The 20,592-nt window shown below is 55.8% G+C and overlaps 2 protein-coding genes across 7 annotated transcripts in view; one reads left to right on the top strand and one right to left on the bottom strand.

The window, feature by feature from the left end:
- The window catches only part of SBNO2 (strawberry notch homolog 2), a 99,768-nt gene extending 82,949 nt beyond the window's left edge, over positions 1-16,819 (top strand). For all 6 annotated transcript variants that reach the window (XM_019538263.1, XM_019538262.1, XM_019538264.1 and 3 more), the window contains 19 exons: positions 501-654; positions 783-959; positions 1,820-1,917; positions 3,680-3,762; positions 4,772-4,972; positions 5,522-5,697; positions 5,993-6,124; positions 6,585-6,720; positions 7,419-7,531; positions 8,313-8,384; positions 8,956-9,064; positions 9,374-9,448; positions 9,635-9,778; positions 10,569-10,663; positions 11,318-11,410; positions 11,937-12,068; positions 12,667-12,743; positions 13,133-13,323; positions 13,773-16,819. In XM_019538263.1, coding sequence (XP_019393808.1) covers positions 501-654; positions 783-959; positions 1,820-1,917; positions 3,680-3,762; positions 4,772-4,972; positions 5,522-5,697; positions 5,993-6,124; positions 6,585-6,720; positions 7,419-7,531; positions 8,313-8,384; positions 8,956-9,064; positions 9,374-9,448; positions 9,635-9,778; positions 10,569-10,663; positions 11,318-11,410; positions 11,937-12,068; positions 12,667-12,743; positions 13,133-13,323; positions 13,773-14,398 — 2,884 coding nt within the window. In that variant the 3' untranslated portion in view covers positions 14,399-16,819. The remainder of the gene's footprint in view (positions 1-500; positions 655-782; positions 960-1,819; positions 1,918-3,679; positions 3,763-4,771; positions 4,973-5,521; positions 5,698-5,992; positions 6,125-6,584; positions 6,721-7,418; positions 7,532-8,312; positions 8,385-8,955; positions 9,065-9,373; positions 9,449-9,634; positions 9,779-10,568; positions 10,664-11,317; positions 11,411-11,936; positions 12,069-12,666; positions 12,744-13,132; positions 13,324-13,772) is intronic.
- Positions 16,820-18,761: 1,942 nt separating this feature from the next.
- The window catches only part of GPX4 (glutathione peroxidase 4), a 7,731-nt gene continuing 5,900 nt past the window's right edge, over positions 18,762-20,592 (bottom strand). Inside the window, exon 7 of the mRNA XM_019538260.1 lies at positions 18,762-19,041. Coding sequence (XP_019393805.1) covers positions 19,009-19,041 — 33 coding nt within the window. The 3' untranslated portion in view covers positions 18,762-19,008. The remainder of the gene's footprint in view (positions 19,042-20,592) is intronic.

The raw sequence follows: 20,592 nt of genomic DNA, 5'->3' as shown, positions 1-20,592 counted from the left end.
GGTTCCCTGGCTGTGCCCTTTTCCTTCCTTCCCGACTCCCCATCTGTTTGGCTATTAAGTACTGAGCCGTCCTGTCAGTGATGGAGCAGAACACTGTGTCCTCCTTAGCAATGAGTGTTAAATGAAGGCAGCTGCCAGTGTCTGTTCAGAATAAGAGCAGACATGGCTTGTACTGGAGCTCTTCTGGAGGAGCAGGGGAGAAGATGAGGCTGTTGCACAGTTCCAGCTGGTCAGACAGCCTCACCTCTCATTTTGGTTTCACCATCGGCTCCATTGGGATTAGAGAGAAAGAGGAGTAGAGATTCGCTCACTCAGGAAATGTGGAATGGGACCTGCAGTGTAGGGACAGAGGGCAGGGTTTGTTACTGCCCAAAGAGAACTTGACAAAAATGCCAAACCCTAGCCTCAGGCCTTAGTTCTCCAGCTGGGCCTGCTCCTCATTGCTACTGTTCAGAGCAAAGGGATTTCCCTAATGGCCTGTATCCATCTTTCCTCCTCAGGGGCGTTGGTGCAATGGAAATCGTGGCAATGGACATGAAAGTGAGTGGAATGTACATTGCCCGGCAGCTCAGTTTCTCTGGAGTCACTTTCAGGATAGAGGAAATCCCGCTGGATCAGCAGTACAAGCTTGTCTACAACAAAGCAGCACAGCTGGTGAGCTGGGTCCCCACCATCCCTCAGCTCTCTCCAGAGAGCCGTGACAACAGTTCTAACATCCCAACAATGTGAATATCAATGACACAAATGGGTTACTGACCTGCTTCTCTTGTTGATGCTTCCAGTGGGCAGAGGCATTGATGGTGTTCCAGCAGGCTGCTGACTGGATTGGCCTGGAGTCTCGGAAGTCCTTGTGGGGTCAGTTCTGGTCTGCTCACCAGCGTTTCTTCAAGTATCTCTGTATCGCTGCTAAAGTCCGGCGCCTTGTCGAGCTCGCCAAGGAGGAGCTGGCAAAGGACAAGGTATGGCACCTGAGCGCGGCTGTGGATGTTCAGTAAGCACATCTCCTGGCAGGACGTGGGCATTCAGGGGAGGTCTCACAAATGCTGTTCTGTAGCAGTGAAGCTGATTGTTCTTGCAGCATGGCTGGAAGACGATGGTGAAGCCTTTTGACATCACTGAGATGTTTACAAGGATCACTGGAGCCAAACAGGGTTGCCTGGTTCCAGATAACACACACAGTCTAAGTCCCACAGCCCTGCTGGCCCCTCTATGTTGCTTGAGACCTGTGTCATAACTGAGGTGAATGAGCATTGACTCATCTTTCATGTCACTGGTCTCCCCTCAGCATAAACCTGTTGCGTACTGAAGCCCAGCCATGCATTGCTTAGTACATACTTCTCTGTCACCTGGGTGGGATGGGGGGAGGAAGAAAGTTTTTTTCACAGAAGTTAATCCATGATTGTTCCCAATGAAGAGGCCACATGTTGCTTAGGGTATCAGCGACTTGAAGGTATCTAGCGCCTGTTGGTGAAATCGGGTCTTCAGGGGTTTCATTTCCAGTTGTTCAGGATGAATTCAGGATCATCCTTAGCACCGTTTTACAGAAAACCTGATGCCATGCTTTTGGGAGAATGCTTTGAGTTGACTTAGAGCTGACAGATATACCCAATTTTTCAGCTCTGGCATGTCTTGGATTTGCAGTCCCTTGGAACTGGGAAATTTGAGTCAGGAACAATGTAGAGCAATTGGCAAGTTTGTTATCAGGAAGGAAAAATAGTGCTGCCTGCTAATACTGGCAGGCTGCGAGGGCTGGCTTACAGTGTAGCATGACACCAGTTCGCTAACACGGGGCTGTGCTGCCCTTTGCCTCTCTCCCCAGTGCATCGTCATTGGGCTGCAGTCCACCGGCGAAGCACGCACCAGGGAAGTCTTGGACGAGAACGATGGGCACCTAAACTGCTTTGTGTCTGCTGCAGAGTGAGTTCAGATCCTTGTGCTCTTGGGGCTGAGGAGGGAAAGTGGGAAGGCTTTAGCATGGTGGGCCGACTGCCAGGGTAGCTTATGTACTGCAGTTCTGCACAGGCAATGCCTTCCACCTCGAGCCCTGAAAAGGCGTCGCTGGGACGTTCAAGATGCCGCATTTCCCAGGCCCAAGCTTCTCATGCACCCAGAGGAGCCACATGTACGGCTACCTGGGTTGGGTACCCAGAAGTGGGGCGGGGGGTGTGAGACAGAGAAAGAGAGAGAGAAAGGAAGAGACACGCCTTTGATTTTTGCTGGGTATTTCATTGAACTTATCTGGGTAACATGGCCCTCAACACTGAGATACTGCAGAGTATTTTTAAGCGTACAGTATTAAAAACCAACAAACAACACAGCCCTACTTGGTGAGGGGTATTAAGACCCTACAGGTATCTTGACATGGGATGGTACAATCAGATTTACTGTCCTGCTGCAAAGTTGGGATTCCAAACGATCACCTTTCGACATCAGTACAAAGCAGCAGATGGTTCTCCCTGCTTTATCACAGAAAAGCTCTAGCATGGGATGGACTGATGCATGGGCTCCTTTCTTCATGACTGGGATAGCTCACTGTATTCAGCACAGGGTCAGCCATGTTCTCACAACTGCCTAAGTGAACTCAATCCATATTCAAAAGCAACTCAGACCCAGTGGAACCTCAGGCCCTGTGTTCTGTCCCCTCAAAGGAATAGTATGATATCTGTCTCCCTGCAGCACCTCCAGGCAGTCTAAGTAGATTGGTCTGGCTTTACCCCCTGCCCTAGTTCCCTCTGTCTCACAGTGGGCAAGTATCACATCCATGCCTCACCACTGTTGCTTTCAGCATTTGTTTCAGCCAGAGCTCATTAAAGGCTCATCCACCGTCCCAGGGGCTTGACTCCCTCCCTGTGCAGTCAGCATCAAAGCATAATCTCTTATTTGCAGAACAGCCCACAGATGCATCCTTTTGATTTCAACTCTTCTGATTTTTTTTTTTCCCTCCTCCCCATTCACTGAGACCCGCTATGTAGCCCATGTTTGCGTATCAGTGTCCTTTACCTGGAGGCCCAGCAATTCTCAGTTAGGCTCAGAAGAGTGTGCTTGCCAGAGACAAGTGAGCTGAACTCCTCTGCCATTTCTGGCAAACCCAGTACCTGGCAGGGCAGTGGACACATTAGGCTGTGCAAAGCACTGAGATCTTTGGGAACGTCGGGACTTACCAGATTTTTCGCTCCTGATGTAACGGCTTCTAAATCTAGAGTGTCCCACTTCAGACCTGCTATATAAAGATCTGATAGCTTTGGTGTGTCACGTGGCAGCACCACGCCCGTGATTGTCTGTGCTTATGTTGCTGTAGCTTCCCAGAACAGTTTTGCTCCCGGGTCTGGTAGAAGCAGGTGGAAATCTAAAAGAGAGAGCGTTGTCCCTTGTATTGCATGCGTGGCATTCACCCAAAGTCCCTGTTCCAAGGCTGCAGCTTTGCAGCCGCAACCCAAGCTATCTCATGTCGCTTCCCATCAGGGCCTTCCGGTGAAACAGCCACAACCTCTCCACACGAGTCCCTGTTAGCCCGTAGATCTGAAGCGTACTGGCTCAGACTTGCTTGCAGGGAGGTAATGCTGGATTTACTCCCTTTCTCTCTAGCACAGAGCGCCCTCACAGGTACATGCTGATACAGTATAACCAGCAGCTGTTCCTATTCTGGGTAGCTAGAATAAATTTTGCATCTTACTTTCAGAGGCGTCTTTCTATCACTAATTCAGAAGCACTTTCCTTCAACCAAAAGAAAGAGAGAAAAAGGAACTGGCATTAAAAGAAAACGTAAGACCACCCTCCTCCGCCCAGCATCTGACCTCCCGCCTTGCCGCTGCACCCCAGCCACTCGGCTTTCTGTGTCTCCTCCTTCCTTCCCCCACTTCATGCTTTTGCTATTTTGCCCTGGTTTTGGTTTGCCCCCTCTCAGTTCCCTGCAACAGTCTCATCCTAGGCATGTAGCTAGTTGCCCTCCAGGTCATTTCCCCACCCTCAAAACCTCTCTCGTTTCCCCCAAAGTGGTTACTAGCCCCTGTGACTTGCCTGGTAGCCATGCCCCCTTCCCTCTCCTCCTGCCACACAGGTTACTCCTGCTCTCTCTAGACTGATGGGCAGAGTCCCAGCTGCACGTGCAAGCCCTCTTGCTGCCAAAGAGTTTTTCTGTCCCGCACCCCTAACCCTATAGCATGGCAGGTGCCCTGGAAAACATCCAGTCACCTAGCAAATCCCCAGCCACCACTGCAGGTAAGAACAGTCTCCTGTGTGACCTGGGGTTCTCTGCAAGTGGGATGGGCAAAAGTGGGAAAAGGACAGAGTGGTGCTGATGGCTCGATGGAAGCAACCCTAGCAGGCTGCCACGCAGGTCCAGTCATAAGCAGGGGCCCGTCTTGCTGCACTTGGGAGTCAGTGATTGCTCTCCTGCCAACGCTAACACACCAGCCTCTTTCCTCTAGTGACAGTTAAGTCTGCACCCTCTCCACAGAGGTGGAGGGGCGGGACACACTGCTTTGCTAACACAGCACCCAGCTAGAACCAGGCTCAGCCACGCTCAGGAGATCGTGACCAGCCTCAGCCCTGATGAAAGTGGCTTGTTCTTCCTTCCTTTCTCTCTCTCTTTCTTTCTCTTTCTCTCTCTGCCTCTCTCTTTCCCTTCCGAGTTGTCCCTGTCTCAGATCTGCCTTTTGCTGGGGCAGCCTCTGCTCCCTTGTGCCTCCTCTCTGCGAGCCAGTGCTTGCTGCTGCGTGCTGCCCCACGAGGACGGGGCCCCCACTCTCACACCGCTCGCTGTCCCTCGCAGGGAAGCAGAGAGGCCGCTGTGCTAAGGCCCTGCGGGGCAGCTACGATCCCTCCAGTGTGATCAAGATCAGCGATGACAGCAGCACTGACTCGGATGTGGGGCTGGACAGTGACTTCAACTCCTCCCCGGAGTCCGTGGTTGACAATGACGACGTCATCTTTGTCGAGCATACCTACAATGGCTTTGCCTCCGAGGACAGAGGTGAGCCATGCTGGGGTCAATGCCTCTCCAATGCAGGGACAGACTACAGGGGAGATACCAGCCCCCAAACTAGTGCTCTTATGTATATTGAGGTATACATCACTTGGCTTCCCAGTAGGGTTGGAGAGCTGATGCAGAGCTGGTGTTCTTGGTGTCCTGGGGCCCTCCATGGAAGCAGCTCTGCCATCACAGCTGGGTTTGATCCATTGAGTCGGTCTGTGCGTCTGCTAGGGACTGGGCAAGAAGAGTTATGGATAACCCAGGCTTCTCGGGCCTGTTAGACCACCCATGTTATCAGAGGCCTGAGTCACATGCCAAAAGCAAACAAATGGCTTGCAGCCCTTGTTCTAATTGGAATTGGCAGTGGGGTGTGGGTGTGCACATGTACACGAAATGTTAGCCCTCAGGAGAAAGCTCTCCCACACATGGTGTGTGAGAGTGACAGCAGCTGGCTCCTCTGCTAGGTCCATAGGGGTCACCCAGCAATAGTGCCTCTTGCTGCTCCCACTTCCTGGCTGGCCTCTGAGCCCATGCTTTTCACCCCTACAGGCAGTTTGTACTTGCCAACTTCCCAAAAGGACCTGCACAGCCTGGGAGTGATCGAGCACGTGGAGAAGATGAAGCAGGACCTCCTAGCAAAAGTAAAAGCACTGGGCAAAGAGCTACCTCTCAATACCTTGGACGAATTGATCAATCACTTTGGAGGCCCAGACCACGTGGCTGAGGTATGGCAGCCCAGGCAGGGGAACTGTCTCTGTGGGGCAGGGGCAGCCAGACTGGCTGTCCCTCATGTCACCTTGAGTGGGCAGTGCCATGCCAGCTCTGGAAGGGGTGTGCCCATGCCCCCAGCGTCATGTGCCCCCTCTTGATTGGCTGCACAGGCTGAGTTTGTAGCTGCTGGTGATTGCTGTGACCTGAACTGTTAGAGCTTCCCTGAAATACACTTTCTGGGGATGGTGGGGAGGGTGTGTACGGGTGTGTTTCATTAACATCCTGTCTCTCCCATGCTGGGCCATGCAGATGACGGGCAGGAAGGGCCGGGTGGTGTGTAGGTCGGACGGCTCGGTCGTGTTCGAGTCTCGGGCAGAGCAGGGCCTCTCCATAGACCACGTCAATCTGAAGGAGAAGGAGCGTTTTATGAATGGGGACAAGGTGAGCAGGGCCCAGCGTCTGCCTGGGAGCAGGTGTGGTGAGATGGAGCAAGAGGGGACCTACCAATTGTTCCCTCTCCCTTCCTCTATGCTTCCCCTTTGCACCCTTCTACCAGCTAGAGTTTCCTTGCTCCTGAAGGCTGTCACTTGTTCCCTCTCCTGCTGGCAGAGGGAGCTGAGCTGGAGCCTCGAGCCTAGAAGCTGTGCTCCTATTAGCCAGAAGTGGGTGCTGCACAGTGTTGTGGGGGGGCATTTCAGGCTCTACACACACCCAGCAGCTCACTGCCAGCCCTTGGGCCTGGAAAACCAATATGAACCAGACCCTACTTGGAATCAGCAAGGGATCCCATGGATGGGACTGACCCTGCAGCCTGGGATTGCCCAGCTGTTTCCCCTGCAGCCACATCCCAGGTCTCTGGGGACTCTAGTGCAACTCCTCACTCTGGTTGTGTCTCTTGCAGCTTGTAGCAATAATCTCTGAGGCCTCCAGCTCAGGTATCTCCCTCCAAGCAGACAGGCGGGTGAAGAACCAGAAGCGTCGGGTCCACATGACGCTGGAATTGCCCTGGAGTGCAGATCGGGCCATCCAGCAATTCGGTAAGAATCTGGTGCTCTCCATCACTTCCCTTCCACTCATTAGCTGTAGAACATGGGTCAGGCCTTTGGTTCATGCACAGCCTTTGCCTGACATCCCAGACTGTTTTGGGAGCCCAGTAGCACAGTGGGGCAGTCCTGGAACGTGTCCAGCCTGGAGACAAGTCCAGATGTGAAGCAGCTGGCATTGAGCTGGGGGAAAGTCCACATGGTCTTGGGGCTGGAGGATTTCTGAGATGAGAAGGGGAAGCACTTGTGTGGACAGGGTGGACTGCCTGTAACTCATGCAGAGGAGTAAGGGGCTGGACTGCAATAGCAGGTTGTGGTACAGCAGACTGAGCTGGTGGTGCTGTGTGTGCAAAGCCAGCACTGCACCAGATCACTAGCCAGTTCCCAGGGTTAAGCAAGCCCCTTGTTCCTGGAGCATAAAAGGAGTGCATGTACAGCCCAGTTTTACACAGGGACTCTATGGATGGCATAGTCACATGCCCTGGTCCATGGTAAGCCAGGGTAGCAGGCTCAGAGAAAGGTAGAGGGGATGGGGTGGAGCTTAGCAGCACCAAGGTGGGGAAAGACCCCAAGAAGCTGTGGATGGATTCAGTTTCCAAACCACTGCTCTTGGTCACTGGCAGAGTAGCTCCTTCCCCACTAGGCAGGCCAGGCTAGGCTCATCCCCCTTATTCACCCCTTTGCACTGGCAGGTCGAACACACCGATCGAACCAGGTCTCTTCCCCGGAGTATGTTTTCCTGATCTCTGAGCTGGCAGGGGAAAGGAGGTTTGCGTCCATCGTTGCCAAGCGCTTGGAGAGCCTAGTAAGTGCCGGGATGGGCGGCAGCGGAAGACTCAGAACCTCCCAAAGCAGCTCATTTGCCAAGCGCCCGGGTCCCACAAACATCCCTCGTGCAAGGGATTATGTTACCTCTCCCTGAAACCCATCTCTGTGGTGCAAGGAGGAAGCTTTCCAGCAGGCTGGTAGCTGAGAACAGGAAGACAAGCCAAATGCAGTCTATAATGGAGATGGCAGGAAGGATTTGGGGAAGCAGGCTGTAAACCAGCTGCTGGAATTTCCCCATCATGTCACACCCATTCCCTTCTGAAAGGCAGATGGGCTCTTTAGTGACTTACACGCCAGGCAGCACCTTGGACTCAGGTATTACCGTTTCTGGCAAATGCAGAATACGTTTGTATCCCATCAGATTGGTGCCTGCCTGTAGCATTGCTGAGCCGTGCTTGCTTTGATCATCCTTCCCCTGTTGGTTCACAGCAGCTCAGGGAATTAAAAACACCCGTGGACATAGGCAACCTACCTGCCATATGGAGGCTGCACAGCCACGTAGTATGTGATGCATTAGGAGGCTGTAGGAGAATGTCCTGGATGTGTCCAGGGAGGATGGAAGAACTAATCCCTAACAGTCCCATTCAGTCCCGGGAATAGTGGTGAGGTTGATCTGATACAACCTGTTGATGTGGCCAGAAAAATGTGACCTAAGGACTCAGTTCATGACATGAGGCTTAACTGATCTTCGTTAACGACGGAGCTCTTCCTCCTCCCCAGCCTTTCTGAAAAGTTTCCTGCTTGCTGTCTCTTTCTAGGGTGCCTTAACTCATGGAGACCGAAGAGCCACTGAATCCAGGGACCTCAGCAAGTACAACTTTGAGAACAAGGTGCCTTATAGCAGCTCCGCGTGGTATCATAGCTAGTCCATTTGAGAGCAGTTGGCGCACCCCTCTGGTAGGATGAAATCAGTGCTGGCTCCACCAGGACTTAGTCCAGCCTTGTGAGAGCTGGGACCAGAGTTTCCCGCATGGGTGCAGAATGCCAGCACCGGGAGTATGTAATAGCTCTTGAGAGCACCTCGTTCTTCCCGTCAGGGAGGGGAGACTGTTCCTCTTTGTCCTACTGGAAAGCAGGGGAGAGATTGCCTATCTAGAGAGGGCATTGGTGTCTGAGCCAGGGTGAGAACATGCAGGCTGCTTTGCTCAGGCATCACTTCTGCAGCCTGCATTGTTTTAGAGGAGCCCCCTTGACCCCTGATTGTGTCAGGTTCCAAAGCTTCCCCTCAGGCCCCCAAGGCCCATGCTCTGGGGGCTGCATTTACTACAGTAGCATCTGGTGGGAGGTTCTTCCTGCTCCCCTCTTGCTGCTGGGCAGGACCTTGTCCCTAGGGCCTCTCCACCCTGCGAAGGAGGGAGTTCAGTGAGATCCACCTGTGTGACCATGCTCTCCTTGCTGCAGTACGGGGCAAGAGCACTGGACAGAGTCCTCACCACCATCCTCACCCATGGCGAGAGCAAGGTGCCCGTGCCCAAGTACTATCCCGGTGGAGAGGCTGCATTTTTCCATGGTGAGGATGGCTTTGCCTGAAGGGTTTCTATCTGGAGACGCTGCCTTAGCTGTTTGGGGCCAGAGTATGGGTCATGGGAATGGCTCTGGGAGCAATTCGTTGTTGTCTGGTGGGTGGGGAAGACCAAAGGAAGGGGCCAGGCAGCAGGACTGAAGCTGAGAATGCAGCAGTATCAGGACACGAGTCAGATGGTGCCGGCTCAGGGAGGTGGGTTTGCCTGCTGGCGGAGTGGCGGACTCATCAGGGCTGCTCCGTGCTGGGAAGAAAGTCCATGATACAGCTCACGAGCGCCCCCCACTGTCATTGCAGAAATGAAGCAAGGTCTCGTCTCTGTTGGGATCTGCTGCAGGGAGATGAAGTATGGCTCCATTTCCGTGGAGAAGGGTGAGTGTCACAAGGGCCACAGATACTCGGCCTGCAGGGCAGAGCCAGGTACCAGCTAGGACCTAGGGAGCACTGAGGATGGAGGGGGTGTGAGACCACACTGAGAGGTGGGGGGCACGAAGGGGCCATTGCTTACTGGCCTGTTGCCCCCCCCCCACCTCACCACACTCTTCCCCACCACTGCAGACTGCTCCATCACCAAGTTCCTGAACCGCATCCTGGGCCTGGAGGTGCACAAGCAGAACATGCTCTTCCAGTACTTCTCCGATACCTTCGACTACTTGATCGAGAAGGACAAGAAGGAAGGCAGATACGACATGGGCATCCTCGGTAGGGAGGGGAGAGGGGCCCAGACCCCTCCAACCGGGTGTAGGTCCAACCCCCACCCTTCCTGCCCGCTTCCTCTGTGGCCAATAGCTCTCCACAATGTCTGTCTGCCACCTCCAGCCACTGTTAGCTGCGACTGGCCCGTCAGTGTTCAGCACAGTTACACTCATGTCCAGCTTATGCTGCTCTGGCAGCTCTGTTGACCCTGTGACAATGGATGTCCTGTCCTGGAAACATTAATGTCCTTTCTGCCTTAGTCTCCCCCTGTCAAACCCAGCTTCTTTTGCCCTCCCCGGGCTCTCCAGTGCTGGGAACGTAGTGGGGTAGGGGGCAGGGCTCTGTGTGCAGAATCTGGGCATGAGGTGGGGCAGGGAGGGCACTTGACTGGGTTTGGACCCAAGTGAAGGGGCTGGCATAGGGAACAACACCACAAGGACCATGGTGATTCCTCCAGAGCAGGACAGGTCCCTGGTACAGCTACTTAGAGCTCTGGGGGCTCCTCTGGGACAACGGGGTTTGTTCAGCACCCACCCATAGCTCTGCCCAGCCCCTGACCACGGGATCCCTGCTAGTGAATGCAAAGAACCCTCTTGCTTGGGAATCACCTGCCAAGGGATCAGTTACCCTGGCTGGGTGCCTTGGCAGTTGCCAGACAGAGCTGACCTGCAGGGCGCTGGCATGGGGAATCCCTGGGGAGGGGTTGAACCATGGCCAGAAGCCACTTCCCTCCACCCACGCTCTGCCTTCCAGATCTGAGAGGGATGTGCTTATTCTTTTCCTGCCTCCTCCACAGACTTGGCCCCGGGAGTGGATGAGATCTACGAGGAGAGTAAGGAGATGTTCCTGACCCCCGGGCACCCCCAGGACGGCCAAGTCGTGTTGTACAAGGTAAACAGGAGTGCAGGGAAGAGCCTGCCCAGCAGCCCTGGCTGTGACTGCTTGGCCCCACAGCTGTCCAGCAGGCCACCCTAGCTTGAGCTGCTGGTGTAGGGCTGTACAGAAGCTGGAAGGAGCCATTCCCCTGTGCCCTGTAGAGCTAAAGCCCTGTCACAAATCAGGGTGCCTGGTAATAGGTGCTGTATGGAGGGGCCAGGTTGGTGTCCCTGCCGCAGGGAGCTAAGACAGAATGATAAAGGGGAGGGGATGAGATCCCAGGAAAGACCCCTGCCCCAGGCATTCGGCTAACCCTGGTTTTCCCCCCACCCTTTCCAAGGATTAGTGTATTCAGCAGTAGAAGTGTGCTGTGCTGCCTCTGAGCATCAGGAAGGCATTATGCTCAGCTCTGCTTTCCTGAGCCAGGTGAGGGTCTGGGTACCATGGCTGGACAGAGATTCCTGCAGCAGTGAGAGCCTGGATTTCCTTGGGGCAGTCCCATGGGCGTTTTTAGTGTAGTTCAGTGGCTGGCTCTGGCTTGGGCTTCCATCCCTTGGAAGCCCGCTGTCTCGGGGCTGAGCGGCCTTGCAGCATGTTGAGGACGGCTGGGCTGAGGGGAGACCCTGATGCCCCCCACCCCGAATAATGCCACGTATTTGTCCTGATCAGATCAGCGTCGACAGGGGCATGAAGTGGGAGGACGCATATGAGAAATCTCTCAAACTGACAGGAACCGACGATGGCTTCTACCTCTCCTATAAGGTGAGCTTGCTGCCAGGGCCATGGGCCATGGACCATGGGCCATAGGTTTGGGGTGATGCCAGCTCAGGAAGGGTTGGTTTGGCAGGCACCAGCCAGGGGCTGGTGGAAGCAGTTGGCTGATCTCTGCCTGGTCATGGGGGCCCCAGGAGAGCCTCTGAGCCATACCCATGTGGGTAATAGAAGCCGCCTTGGATCCAGGTGTGCCGGCAGGTCAGTGGAGGAGGGAGCTGGTTGGAAATTCCTTGCCCCCTGTACACAGGCACTCCCTGTCCTGCCTGCTGTGGCAGCAACCCCTGCACTGCTTACCTGCCTCAAAGCAGGCCAGGCCAGAGGTCCCAAGCAGGCTGCAGGGCCAGGGAAGGCTGTGCTAGGGCTTGGTCTGTTGTGTGCATCCTGCCACTCGCAGCAAGGCCCCAAGGGAAAGGCCTGGCAAAAGCGGATGCTTAGTGGTGCCAGTACCTGGGGAACCTGGACCCCTCCGTGCCAGTGACACATGTGAGCATAGCTGTGCACCTTGCACCCGCAGGCCCGGGTCTCCAAGTACACCTGCCTGCTGGCGGAGCAGAACCGTGGCAAGAACTTCCTCCTCTACAAGCCCAACATCGGGAAGCAGAGCCAGGCCGAAAGCCTCGACAGCCTCCTCAAGAAGTACCGGCGGGTAGGTGGGGGGCTGGCACCCAGCTGCTGCCCTTGCTCATTCAGTCACTGCAGGGCTGAGCCCTGTTCTCGCATGGGCACCTCTGCCCCAGCCCTGGCATGAGACTGAGCCACTTATGTTCCTCTGGGGTTCCCAGCAGGTCCCTGCTCTGTTACAGCCCTGCAACTCAGGCCCCTGGCAGGCGCCAGGGGAGATGGGCAGGGGGCATCTGGGAAGATGCTGGCCATCTGCACCCTGCACTGCAGAAGGCGTCCTGGCCGAAAGCCTGGACTGTGGCCCCTGCCTGTGCCACTTGCTCCCATTTGCTCAGGCTCTAGCACTGCAGTTGGTGCTTGGGAGACGTGCGGGTGACAGCAGCCCTCCTTGTCCTGTGGCTGCCACGTGCTCCTCCCTTCCCAGGCTGGCATTGCTCCAAGCACTGTCCTCCCTGGTTAACGGGGAAGCTGAGGCCTGCGTTGACATGACAGGCTCGGGGTCACTCCCAGCCGTGACATAATGGGGGTAGAACCCAGGTGTCCTGATGTGCAGCCCCGGGCTGCTGACTCCCTGCGCCAGGAGAGCAGGAGAGTCTGAGCTGCTCCGGCTGCTTCTTTTGCAGGTGTCACCCGAGGAGGCCAAGGAGTACTGGGAGAGCAACTACCTGTTCTCCCTCACCAAGTGCAACCATGCTGTCTGGTGAGTGAGGCCTGGCCAGGGCCTGGGCCTGGCTGTGGGGGAGCAGTGCTTTCCCTCCCCAGACAGAGCCTCCTCTCTGGGGTTGCAGCTGCCTGCCCAGGTTGGCTTGATGCCTGCGTTAGCTCCTCACGCTGGGCCATGGGCTGCGAGGGAAGCCCCAGCCCCAGCCTGGCCCTGCTCAGGTGGGCTCTGAGGAGCTGTCAGAGGAACTCCTCCCAACATCACGGGCTTTGCTCTGACACCACAAGGCCTTGCAGTGTTGGGGGCGGGCAGGGGGCAGTTCCTGCCAGCCAGGTCTTACTTCCGAGGGGCCCACAAGCTTTGGGAAATGGGGCAGGGGCAGGAGCTAGCAATAATCCCCCTGCTCTTCTACCTGTGTGATGGTAAAGGAATCGCAGCTGCAAACTGATCCAGGAGGGCAAGGAGTGCTTCCAGGGCATGCGTCTTCGCCACTATTACATGCTGTGCGGTGCCCTGCTGCGGGTCTGGAGCAAGATCGCCAGCATCATGGCAGACATCACCAACACCAGCTACCTGCAAATCGTCCGCCTTAAGACCAAGGAGAAGAAGAAGCAAGTGGGTGAGTGATGGGGTTGGTACTGCAAGCCTGGGTATGGGCAAAAGGGCGATGTAGGGTGGCAGTGTGGAAGGACATGCCCTATTCTCTTGTCCTGAGGACAGATAAAACTCAGCACAAGGGTGTGTGATCCAGGCAGGGGCCCCCGAGGTTTCAGGATGTGAGGGCACCCCAGTCGCTGCCTGATGAACCACAGTGACTTCCAGTCCAGTGCCAGCACTCAGCAGGGTGGTGTTGCAGGCTGGGACCTGGCTCAGTGCAGGGACCCTAGGCTTGTGCCCCTCCTGGATGTCTGGGCCTGAGCAAGCAGCAGGGGCGTGTTTGCAGGGAAGCAGGGAGCTGCCCCCTCAGATTGGCACGGATGTGCAGGGGGTGGAGCTCCCTTAGCTTAGACGTGGGGACTTGGGCACTGAGGAGACTGACTGGTGCCTCCTGTCATGTCTGCCCCACAGGGATAAAGATCCCCGAGAGCTGCGTATACAAGGTGCGGGAGGAACTGAAGCAGATGCACAAGAACGTGAAGCAGAAGCAGGACCAGCGGCTGCTGCTGGCGCAGGACAGGAGGCTGCCCTATGGCCTGCCCCAGCACTTCCTATCCCCGCTGCTGGACCTCACCCAGGTCCCGCCCCCCCTGCCCAGACACTCCGTCAGCCAGAGCGAGATCCTGGACTTGACCTACAGCCCCCCCAGCGACAGCCTTCCTGACGTGGCGCCGAGCCTGGAGCCAGGCACCCTGCACTTCTCTGCTGGGCCGGGCCTGACACCACCCCAGCAGCACAGGGTGCCCTTAGGCTACGGCCTGGCCCCAGCCTACGAGAGCCCTGTCATGCCCATGCTGCCAGGGGGCCCTGGGCCCCTCCACCCCGCCCTGCACGAACACTTGCCCCTGGCTGCCCCAGACCACCTGCAGGCCCCACCACTGCCACAGGACGACTTCACCCAGCAGGAAGCCAACATCAACTTCAAGGAGATCCTGGAGGAGATGCTGCGGACGCTGTCGGTGGCTCCCCAGGATGGCTCACTCCCCCAGGAGCGCCAGAGTGTTATCCAGTTCAGCGGGCCCTATGGTGACCCTTGAGCCACCGGTGCCTGGCGCCTGCACATCCAGTATCCTTTGCTGGGAGTGGGGGGAGCCCCGGCCTCAGCCTGGAATGCCCCACAGGCAGGAGTGGGGCGGGAGGCTCTGGCTCTACAGAGCAGTTTGTTTATGCATGAGGCAGCCACCTGTATGGGGACGGACAGAGGGAGCGAGCAGAGGAGCCCGGCCTCACGGTCGTTCTGCTCCAGCAGTCCTGCTCAGGCACGACCCAGGAGGGCCACTGACAGACCCCCCCCACCTTCCCACAGACTACTGACCTGCTGTCACCCCACTCACCAGGCAGGGAAGCAAGCCAGTGACCAGCCCCTGTTGCCAGCCATCCCAGGCAGGTTCTGTCGGTCAGCTGGAGTCAGCCTTTATTTCAGGCATTTGCTGCAGAGCTCAGGTCCAAGCACTCAGCTCTGGAGGGGACAGGGCAGGCACTGGGCCCAGCCCAGAGGCAGGGACAGGGAAGGTCGAGACCCCCGAGTGTGGAGCCCCTGAGTGAGTGTGCCTGTCTGCAGAGGGCTGCACGGGGGACATGTTAAACTGATGACTCCTAGTGCGCGCTCCCCCCAGCCCAGTCTGACAGCCCCTCACCGGCAGGGACCTGACACCCGCTAGGGCTGCAGCCAGTGTCCCAGCCCAGTGGGGCGCCCCCATTCTTTACTGCTGGGACCCTGTTATCAGTCTTCTGCCGGCCAGCAGCAGAGGGGCTGCAGGTCCCATCCCTGTCCCTACCCATGGGCACACTGAGGGCTCGGCAAGGTCACATTCCCCTGGACCCTTGTTATTTGTACAGCCTGTCACCCACCAGCTCAAGCATCCCATCCTGCCAGACAAGCAGGGAGAGCAGCCCCAACTCCAGGAGCACAAGGAGAGGCCCAGGCTCCATGTCTGGATTTCCCTTTTCCAGCATGGCCTATCCTGGATGTGCCTGGGAGAAGTCAGGGGCCAGCAAGGCAGGGCCAGGCAGCAGCACCGTCCATGCTGAGTGGCTACAGCAGGTGCCATCTTCAGTACCAAAGAGCAAACTCCTGCTTAGCAGAGAGTATCCGTCCCCATTCCCATCCGCCCCCTTCCTCCCAGACCTGCGGGTGCCTCAGTTTCCCATCTTGTCCCATGGGGATAACACTCCCCACCTGCACCAAATGTTTTGGAACGCGTCTCACTGCAGTGTTGCTGCTTCCTGCCTAGGGCAGGGGAGCTGCCTTCTCCCTTTCCTTCCCCCAGCACATGCAGCCCTTCCAGAGAGATCCCTGGGGCAGCTCCATGCCCACCTTGGCCTGTACCGTCCCTCCCCCAGGCCCCAGTGCTGGCCAGGAAGGGGGAAGGGCTGTTTCTCCTGATCCGCTCAAGGCAACCTCTGGGCTTTGCTGTGCTGGGCAGGCTGGTCGGCCTTGCTGACACCCCTTTCCCTGGGGCTGGGGGCTTTGATCAGAACTGCAGGCAGCCTCCTTACCTTGCATGAGCACCAAAGATGGGAAACACTGTCCCCCTCCTCCCCCCCCGCCCCGAAGCAGAAGCCCAAAGCGTGACATACGATGGGCGAGGGGGACTTCTGCCCAACCCTCCCACCGTCTCCTGCCTGGTGTTTGAATGCTTCTCTGTTCCCAAGGACATGGTGACTCCTGACCCCTTTCCCAGGAGGAGAACAGCCTTTCCCAGGCCTCCCTGGAGCCAGGACCTGCCGGTTCACTGGGGCTCTGTTTACAACCCTGCCTCCACCCGCGCCCATTTAGGAGGTGCCCTAGATTTGCAACACTCAGCCACAGCTTTGAAAAGCCCTTTTTCCCTCCAAGCTTCTGGGCCCTTATTTAATGTTTCGTCTCATCCATTCGGGCACTTGTCAAACCCTCAGCAAAAGGATAACACCCCCCTACCCCCAACAAAGACCCATTTCAAAGAGGCTTATCTCAGGAATAACCACCAGGTGCTCTGGTTCTGGTCACGCCTTCCCGGGGGATCCCCTGAAACCCATTCCCTGGAGTTGTATGTGGTGGTTTTGTTGCTGTTTTTAATTTTAAGATATATGCAATTCTCCCCACCCCATCTCTGGAAACGACAGAGCACCTTCAGGCAAATTCAACCCCTCGCCCCCAATCCTGTGTTTGCGTCAGGGTTTAATAATATGTAACGATATCTTTTAACTAAATTATTATGCTGTCGTCCTACTGATTGTATGTATTTTTTTAAATAAGTCCCTTTACCTCTCCCCCCTTCCTTTTTTGTTAGCACTTTTTAATCTGCTTGTTGTTTGCCTTTGTTTTTTTTTCTATGTGTATTTATAATTAATTGAGATGTATATATGTACAAAGATTTTTTTAGAATATGTGCCTTTGACTAATAATTCCTAAATTTTCTACTTGCCTCAGAAGGATAATTTTTTCATTCTGCTCAGTAAAGATGGAAAGGAAGCCACGTGTGAGAGTTCTGTAAGTCCCAGCTCCGTGTCTGTCCATCTGTCTAGGCTTAGTGTCTGCCTGTCTGTCTGTCGAGGCTTATAGGTTCCCATAAATCACCTCTGGGCATTGAAACTGGATCAGACACATAAATACTGCAGTGATGGGGCCAGCAGCCCTGGAAAAGCCCAGCGGAGATGTTTAAAATGTCCCAGGTCTCCTGCAAGTCACTTGCCTTGGTAAACCCCGGGGCAGATCGGCGCTAGGTTATTGCCACTGGCCATCCTTGGGCTGTTCAGGTCTATCATGGACAGGTCTCCACCCTGCCCAAGCCTTTGTGGTCAGACATCACCTTGCCAGAGCTGATGCAGCTCAGAAGTGAACCCCTGCTTGGGGCAGGCAGCAGATGGGAAGGGGGATAGGCAAGTCCTTCACTTCTCAAATTGTCCCTGCCCCTGCTGATAGGCACTACATTCCTCTCCCTTTGCCACAGCAGGACTGCCCTGGGCATTAGGGACACATTTTTCTGAGTCAGGCTCCATCCAAGCTGCTTAGGGCAGTCCTTAACTTTATCAGACTCAAGGGTCCCCCTGGGAAAAGGGCAGCTCCTAATTTTCACCATTTTTTGAGTGCAGAAGTATTAGAGAGCAATTGTGTTGTTGCAAAGAACACAGGAGGCCCACAGCACGTCAGTATTTGTGACACTCTGGGGTCCTACCTGGCATCTCTGGGTTTTACCTGCAAATCCTGTTTGCACACCTGGCAGGACCTCATGACACTCTGGTTGAGAATCACTGTCTTAGGGAACCTAACACAACTCTGACCCTGGGCAGGGACACCAGGTACTGCTTGCTTGGCTTTGCAAGGGACAGGGTAGGAACCTTGCTTCAGTGCCCTACCCAGGCCTCTAAATGCTGCTCCCAGAGTCTGCAAAGCTTGAAGAACCATCTTATCTGCCCATCCCAGAGAGGTGGATGCGGCCCTGGAAAGAAGGTAGCAAAGTCCTCTTGGGCTGCAGTGCTGTTTAGTTGTGGTGGCTCAGCCTGGCGCCTGCCCCACAGCTCCTCCCCCTGGACTTCGCCAGGGACAACACAGGACGGTACAGGAGTCAAAGGTCCACTGGCCCTGTGGCACAAACAGCTCCCACTCAGAGCAGAAGAACAGCTTGTCCTGTGTGCTGGTCTGGAGGCCCCTGTGGTTCAGTGGTAGAATCCTCGTCTGCCTCGCAGGAGACCTGGGCTCAATTTCCGGACGCTTATACAACTGTAGCCATGAAGGCGCCAGATGTCTGGACCTTGGGTTTTGTCTCACTGAAAAAGAGTGGGGTGAGGGGTGGAAGGTCTGGGCAGACTCTACTCCTCCAAACTCCTGCCTAGGCACGTGTGTGGGTGACCTCTCGGGCATATACCCTGATCCAAAAGGATCAACAGCTGACAACAAGTAAGGTGTATTTGTCTCTATCCTTGTGGGGAAATAACCTGACAGCTGTAAGGGCTCCACCTGAAAGCACTTCTCACAGGGAGGAAAGAGGATTCTACCTTCACATTTCTAGAAGGAGCCTGGACTAACGGAGGCTGCAAAAATCAGCATATGGGCAACAGGGCACCTGTTGGCTGGATCATGGCACAACAACATGTAGCCTGCACATACCCCAGCCTCAGCCCCTGCTTTGGGCCAGTGCCAAGGTGTCTGATGCAAGACCCAGTGAGGATTATTGCTCCAGGGAAGGCCCAAGAGCTGCTGCCTGCAGGGGATTATGCACATGATTCCTAGGGCTACTAAATCAGATTAGCCCTGCACTAAGCTGCTGTCTGCCAGGGTACAAATGAGAGGAATGCGGTTATAGCAGCTTTCCTCTGCATGACTGCGGCCTGGAGCTAGCCTAGTTTTGGCTCCTTCATGCACATGGAGCAGGGTACGCTTCCTCCTGCACAACTCCCAGCAAGACTAGACAGGCATTACTTTTAACACTTTTATTGCAATAAGGCAACAGATCCCAGGTTGTGAACACACAACAGCAGCTCTTATCCCGCACCGGCCACCAGCCCAGTGAAGATTCCTCCCGCAAGTGTACGCCAGGCTTTCAGGTCTGCCTCACCAGCAGGCTGGCTTGAAGACAGGCCGTCATGGGGGCTGGGTAGGAAGGCTCCACAGGGAGCAGGTGAGCCAGTGCAGAGCAGAGGGGGTAGTGCAGCTAAGTAAGCAGCTTTACAGGTAGTGGGGCAGGTCCTTCTCGATCACCTGTGCAGAGAGGAGGGGTAGAGTCAAGCTGGGCTGGCCCCTGCTAGAGGCATTAACACTGATTAGGATCAGACACTGCCCCAAACTACTGCCAGCTGCTTCAATCCCACCCTGCAGCCAGAAACATGCACTCTGCTGAGGACCCCAAAAGCTCCCAGCCATGAGGGGCATGGGGAGCATGGATTCCTTCAGCACAATGGTAGGAAGGAGATACAGCCACGTCCCAGAGGAAGGCTCACAGCAGGCTGAAGGTGGCCCAGTGTGCAACTAGTCTGGATAATGCGAGCAGCCCAAGCTGGGACTAGTGAACTGCCAAACTCCCTCCCTCTCCCCATAGAAGCTGTGCCTGGGCATCAGCATCCCATCCTCCTCCCCCACAAGGCAGACTTACACTGGGATCGTCCATCGGGCTGTACCTCTTCACCACCTGGCCCTGCTGGTCAATAAGGAACTGTGGGGTCAGAGAAGACACATGAGCCAGTGTGCAGGGCCAGAAGCACCTGTAGCCCTAGTGCACAGGTCCCCAAGCTGGAGCCCATGGCTGTGGCCAGACCAGGGCAACTTCTCTCCCTTTGCCCAAGAGCAAGGCTCACTACATCCCACTTTTTGCAGCTCTCTGCTGCTCTCCCCCAGCTCATCTCCTGGGATCCCGCAGGATCACACTGGTTGAGACTTTCCCAAGCCGAACCCCCATGAGAAGAGAGCCAAGTCCTACCTTTGTGAAGTTCCACTTTATTGCACTAGGAGAAAGAGAGAACGTCAGTGAGATGGCAGCTGGCACAGCCATTCCCATTGCTACAGACATTGCTCAGCCCCACCGCCAGCCCTGGCACTGCCTGGGGACTTCCTGCAACCCAGCTGGGGCAAGCACACCCCCTCCCCTCGCAGCCCTGGTGCTGGATCAGCTGCACTGCTGGCAGCGAGAGGCAGGTGCCCCCATTTTATCCAGGGCTCTGTCTGCTCCCTCTCTAACCCCACCAGGGCTGGGCTGCTCTGCTCCACACTCACTTCCCCAGGGTGCCCCTGCCTTTGGGCTGGTCCTTCAGCCACTTCCACAGAGGCAGGGCGTCATCTCCGTTGACGTCGATCTTGCTGAACATGTCAAACTTCACTCCATACCTTTCAGCAAAGGCTTTGATCTGGGCGTTGTCTCCCGGTTCCTGCAGGAGGGAACGGCAGTGAGAGGCGAGTGGTTTAGGAGCAGGAGTCGTGCATCCAGCCAAGACAGGAAAGTGTTTTCCTTTCAGAGGGCAGCAGCTGTTCCTCAGTCCCACTTACCGCTGGGATAGGATGGCTGGGAGCAAGGGCAGGCAGGTAAGGCTGGGCTCAGAGCTTTACAGGAGGCCATGGATGTACTGAAAGGCTTGGCAGATCTATGTTTTGCATTCTTATGCTCAGAGCCACCCCCAGCTCTCCTGTGCCTGGCTGCAGCCTGCAGAGAGCCCAGACCAGCTTGGCAAGCTGGGACTTTACTGCATGGTAGGGATGGCGGTCCAGCTCCCTGCAGATGTGTATGTGGACTTGCCATGAGCGGTGTCACAAGAGGCACCA

This window comes from Crocodylus porosus, unplaced genomic scaffold, assembly GCF_001723895.1.
Source record: "Crocodylus porosus isolate Cpor-Errol unplaced genomic scaffold, CroPor_comp1, whole genome shotgun sequence".
In the NCBI taxonomy this organism is placed as follows: domain Eukaryota; kingdom Metazoa; phylum Chordata; order Crocodylia; family Crocodylidae; genus Crocodylus; species Crocodylus porosus.
This window is presented reverse-complemented; position numbering and strand designations above follow the sequence as displayed.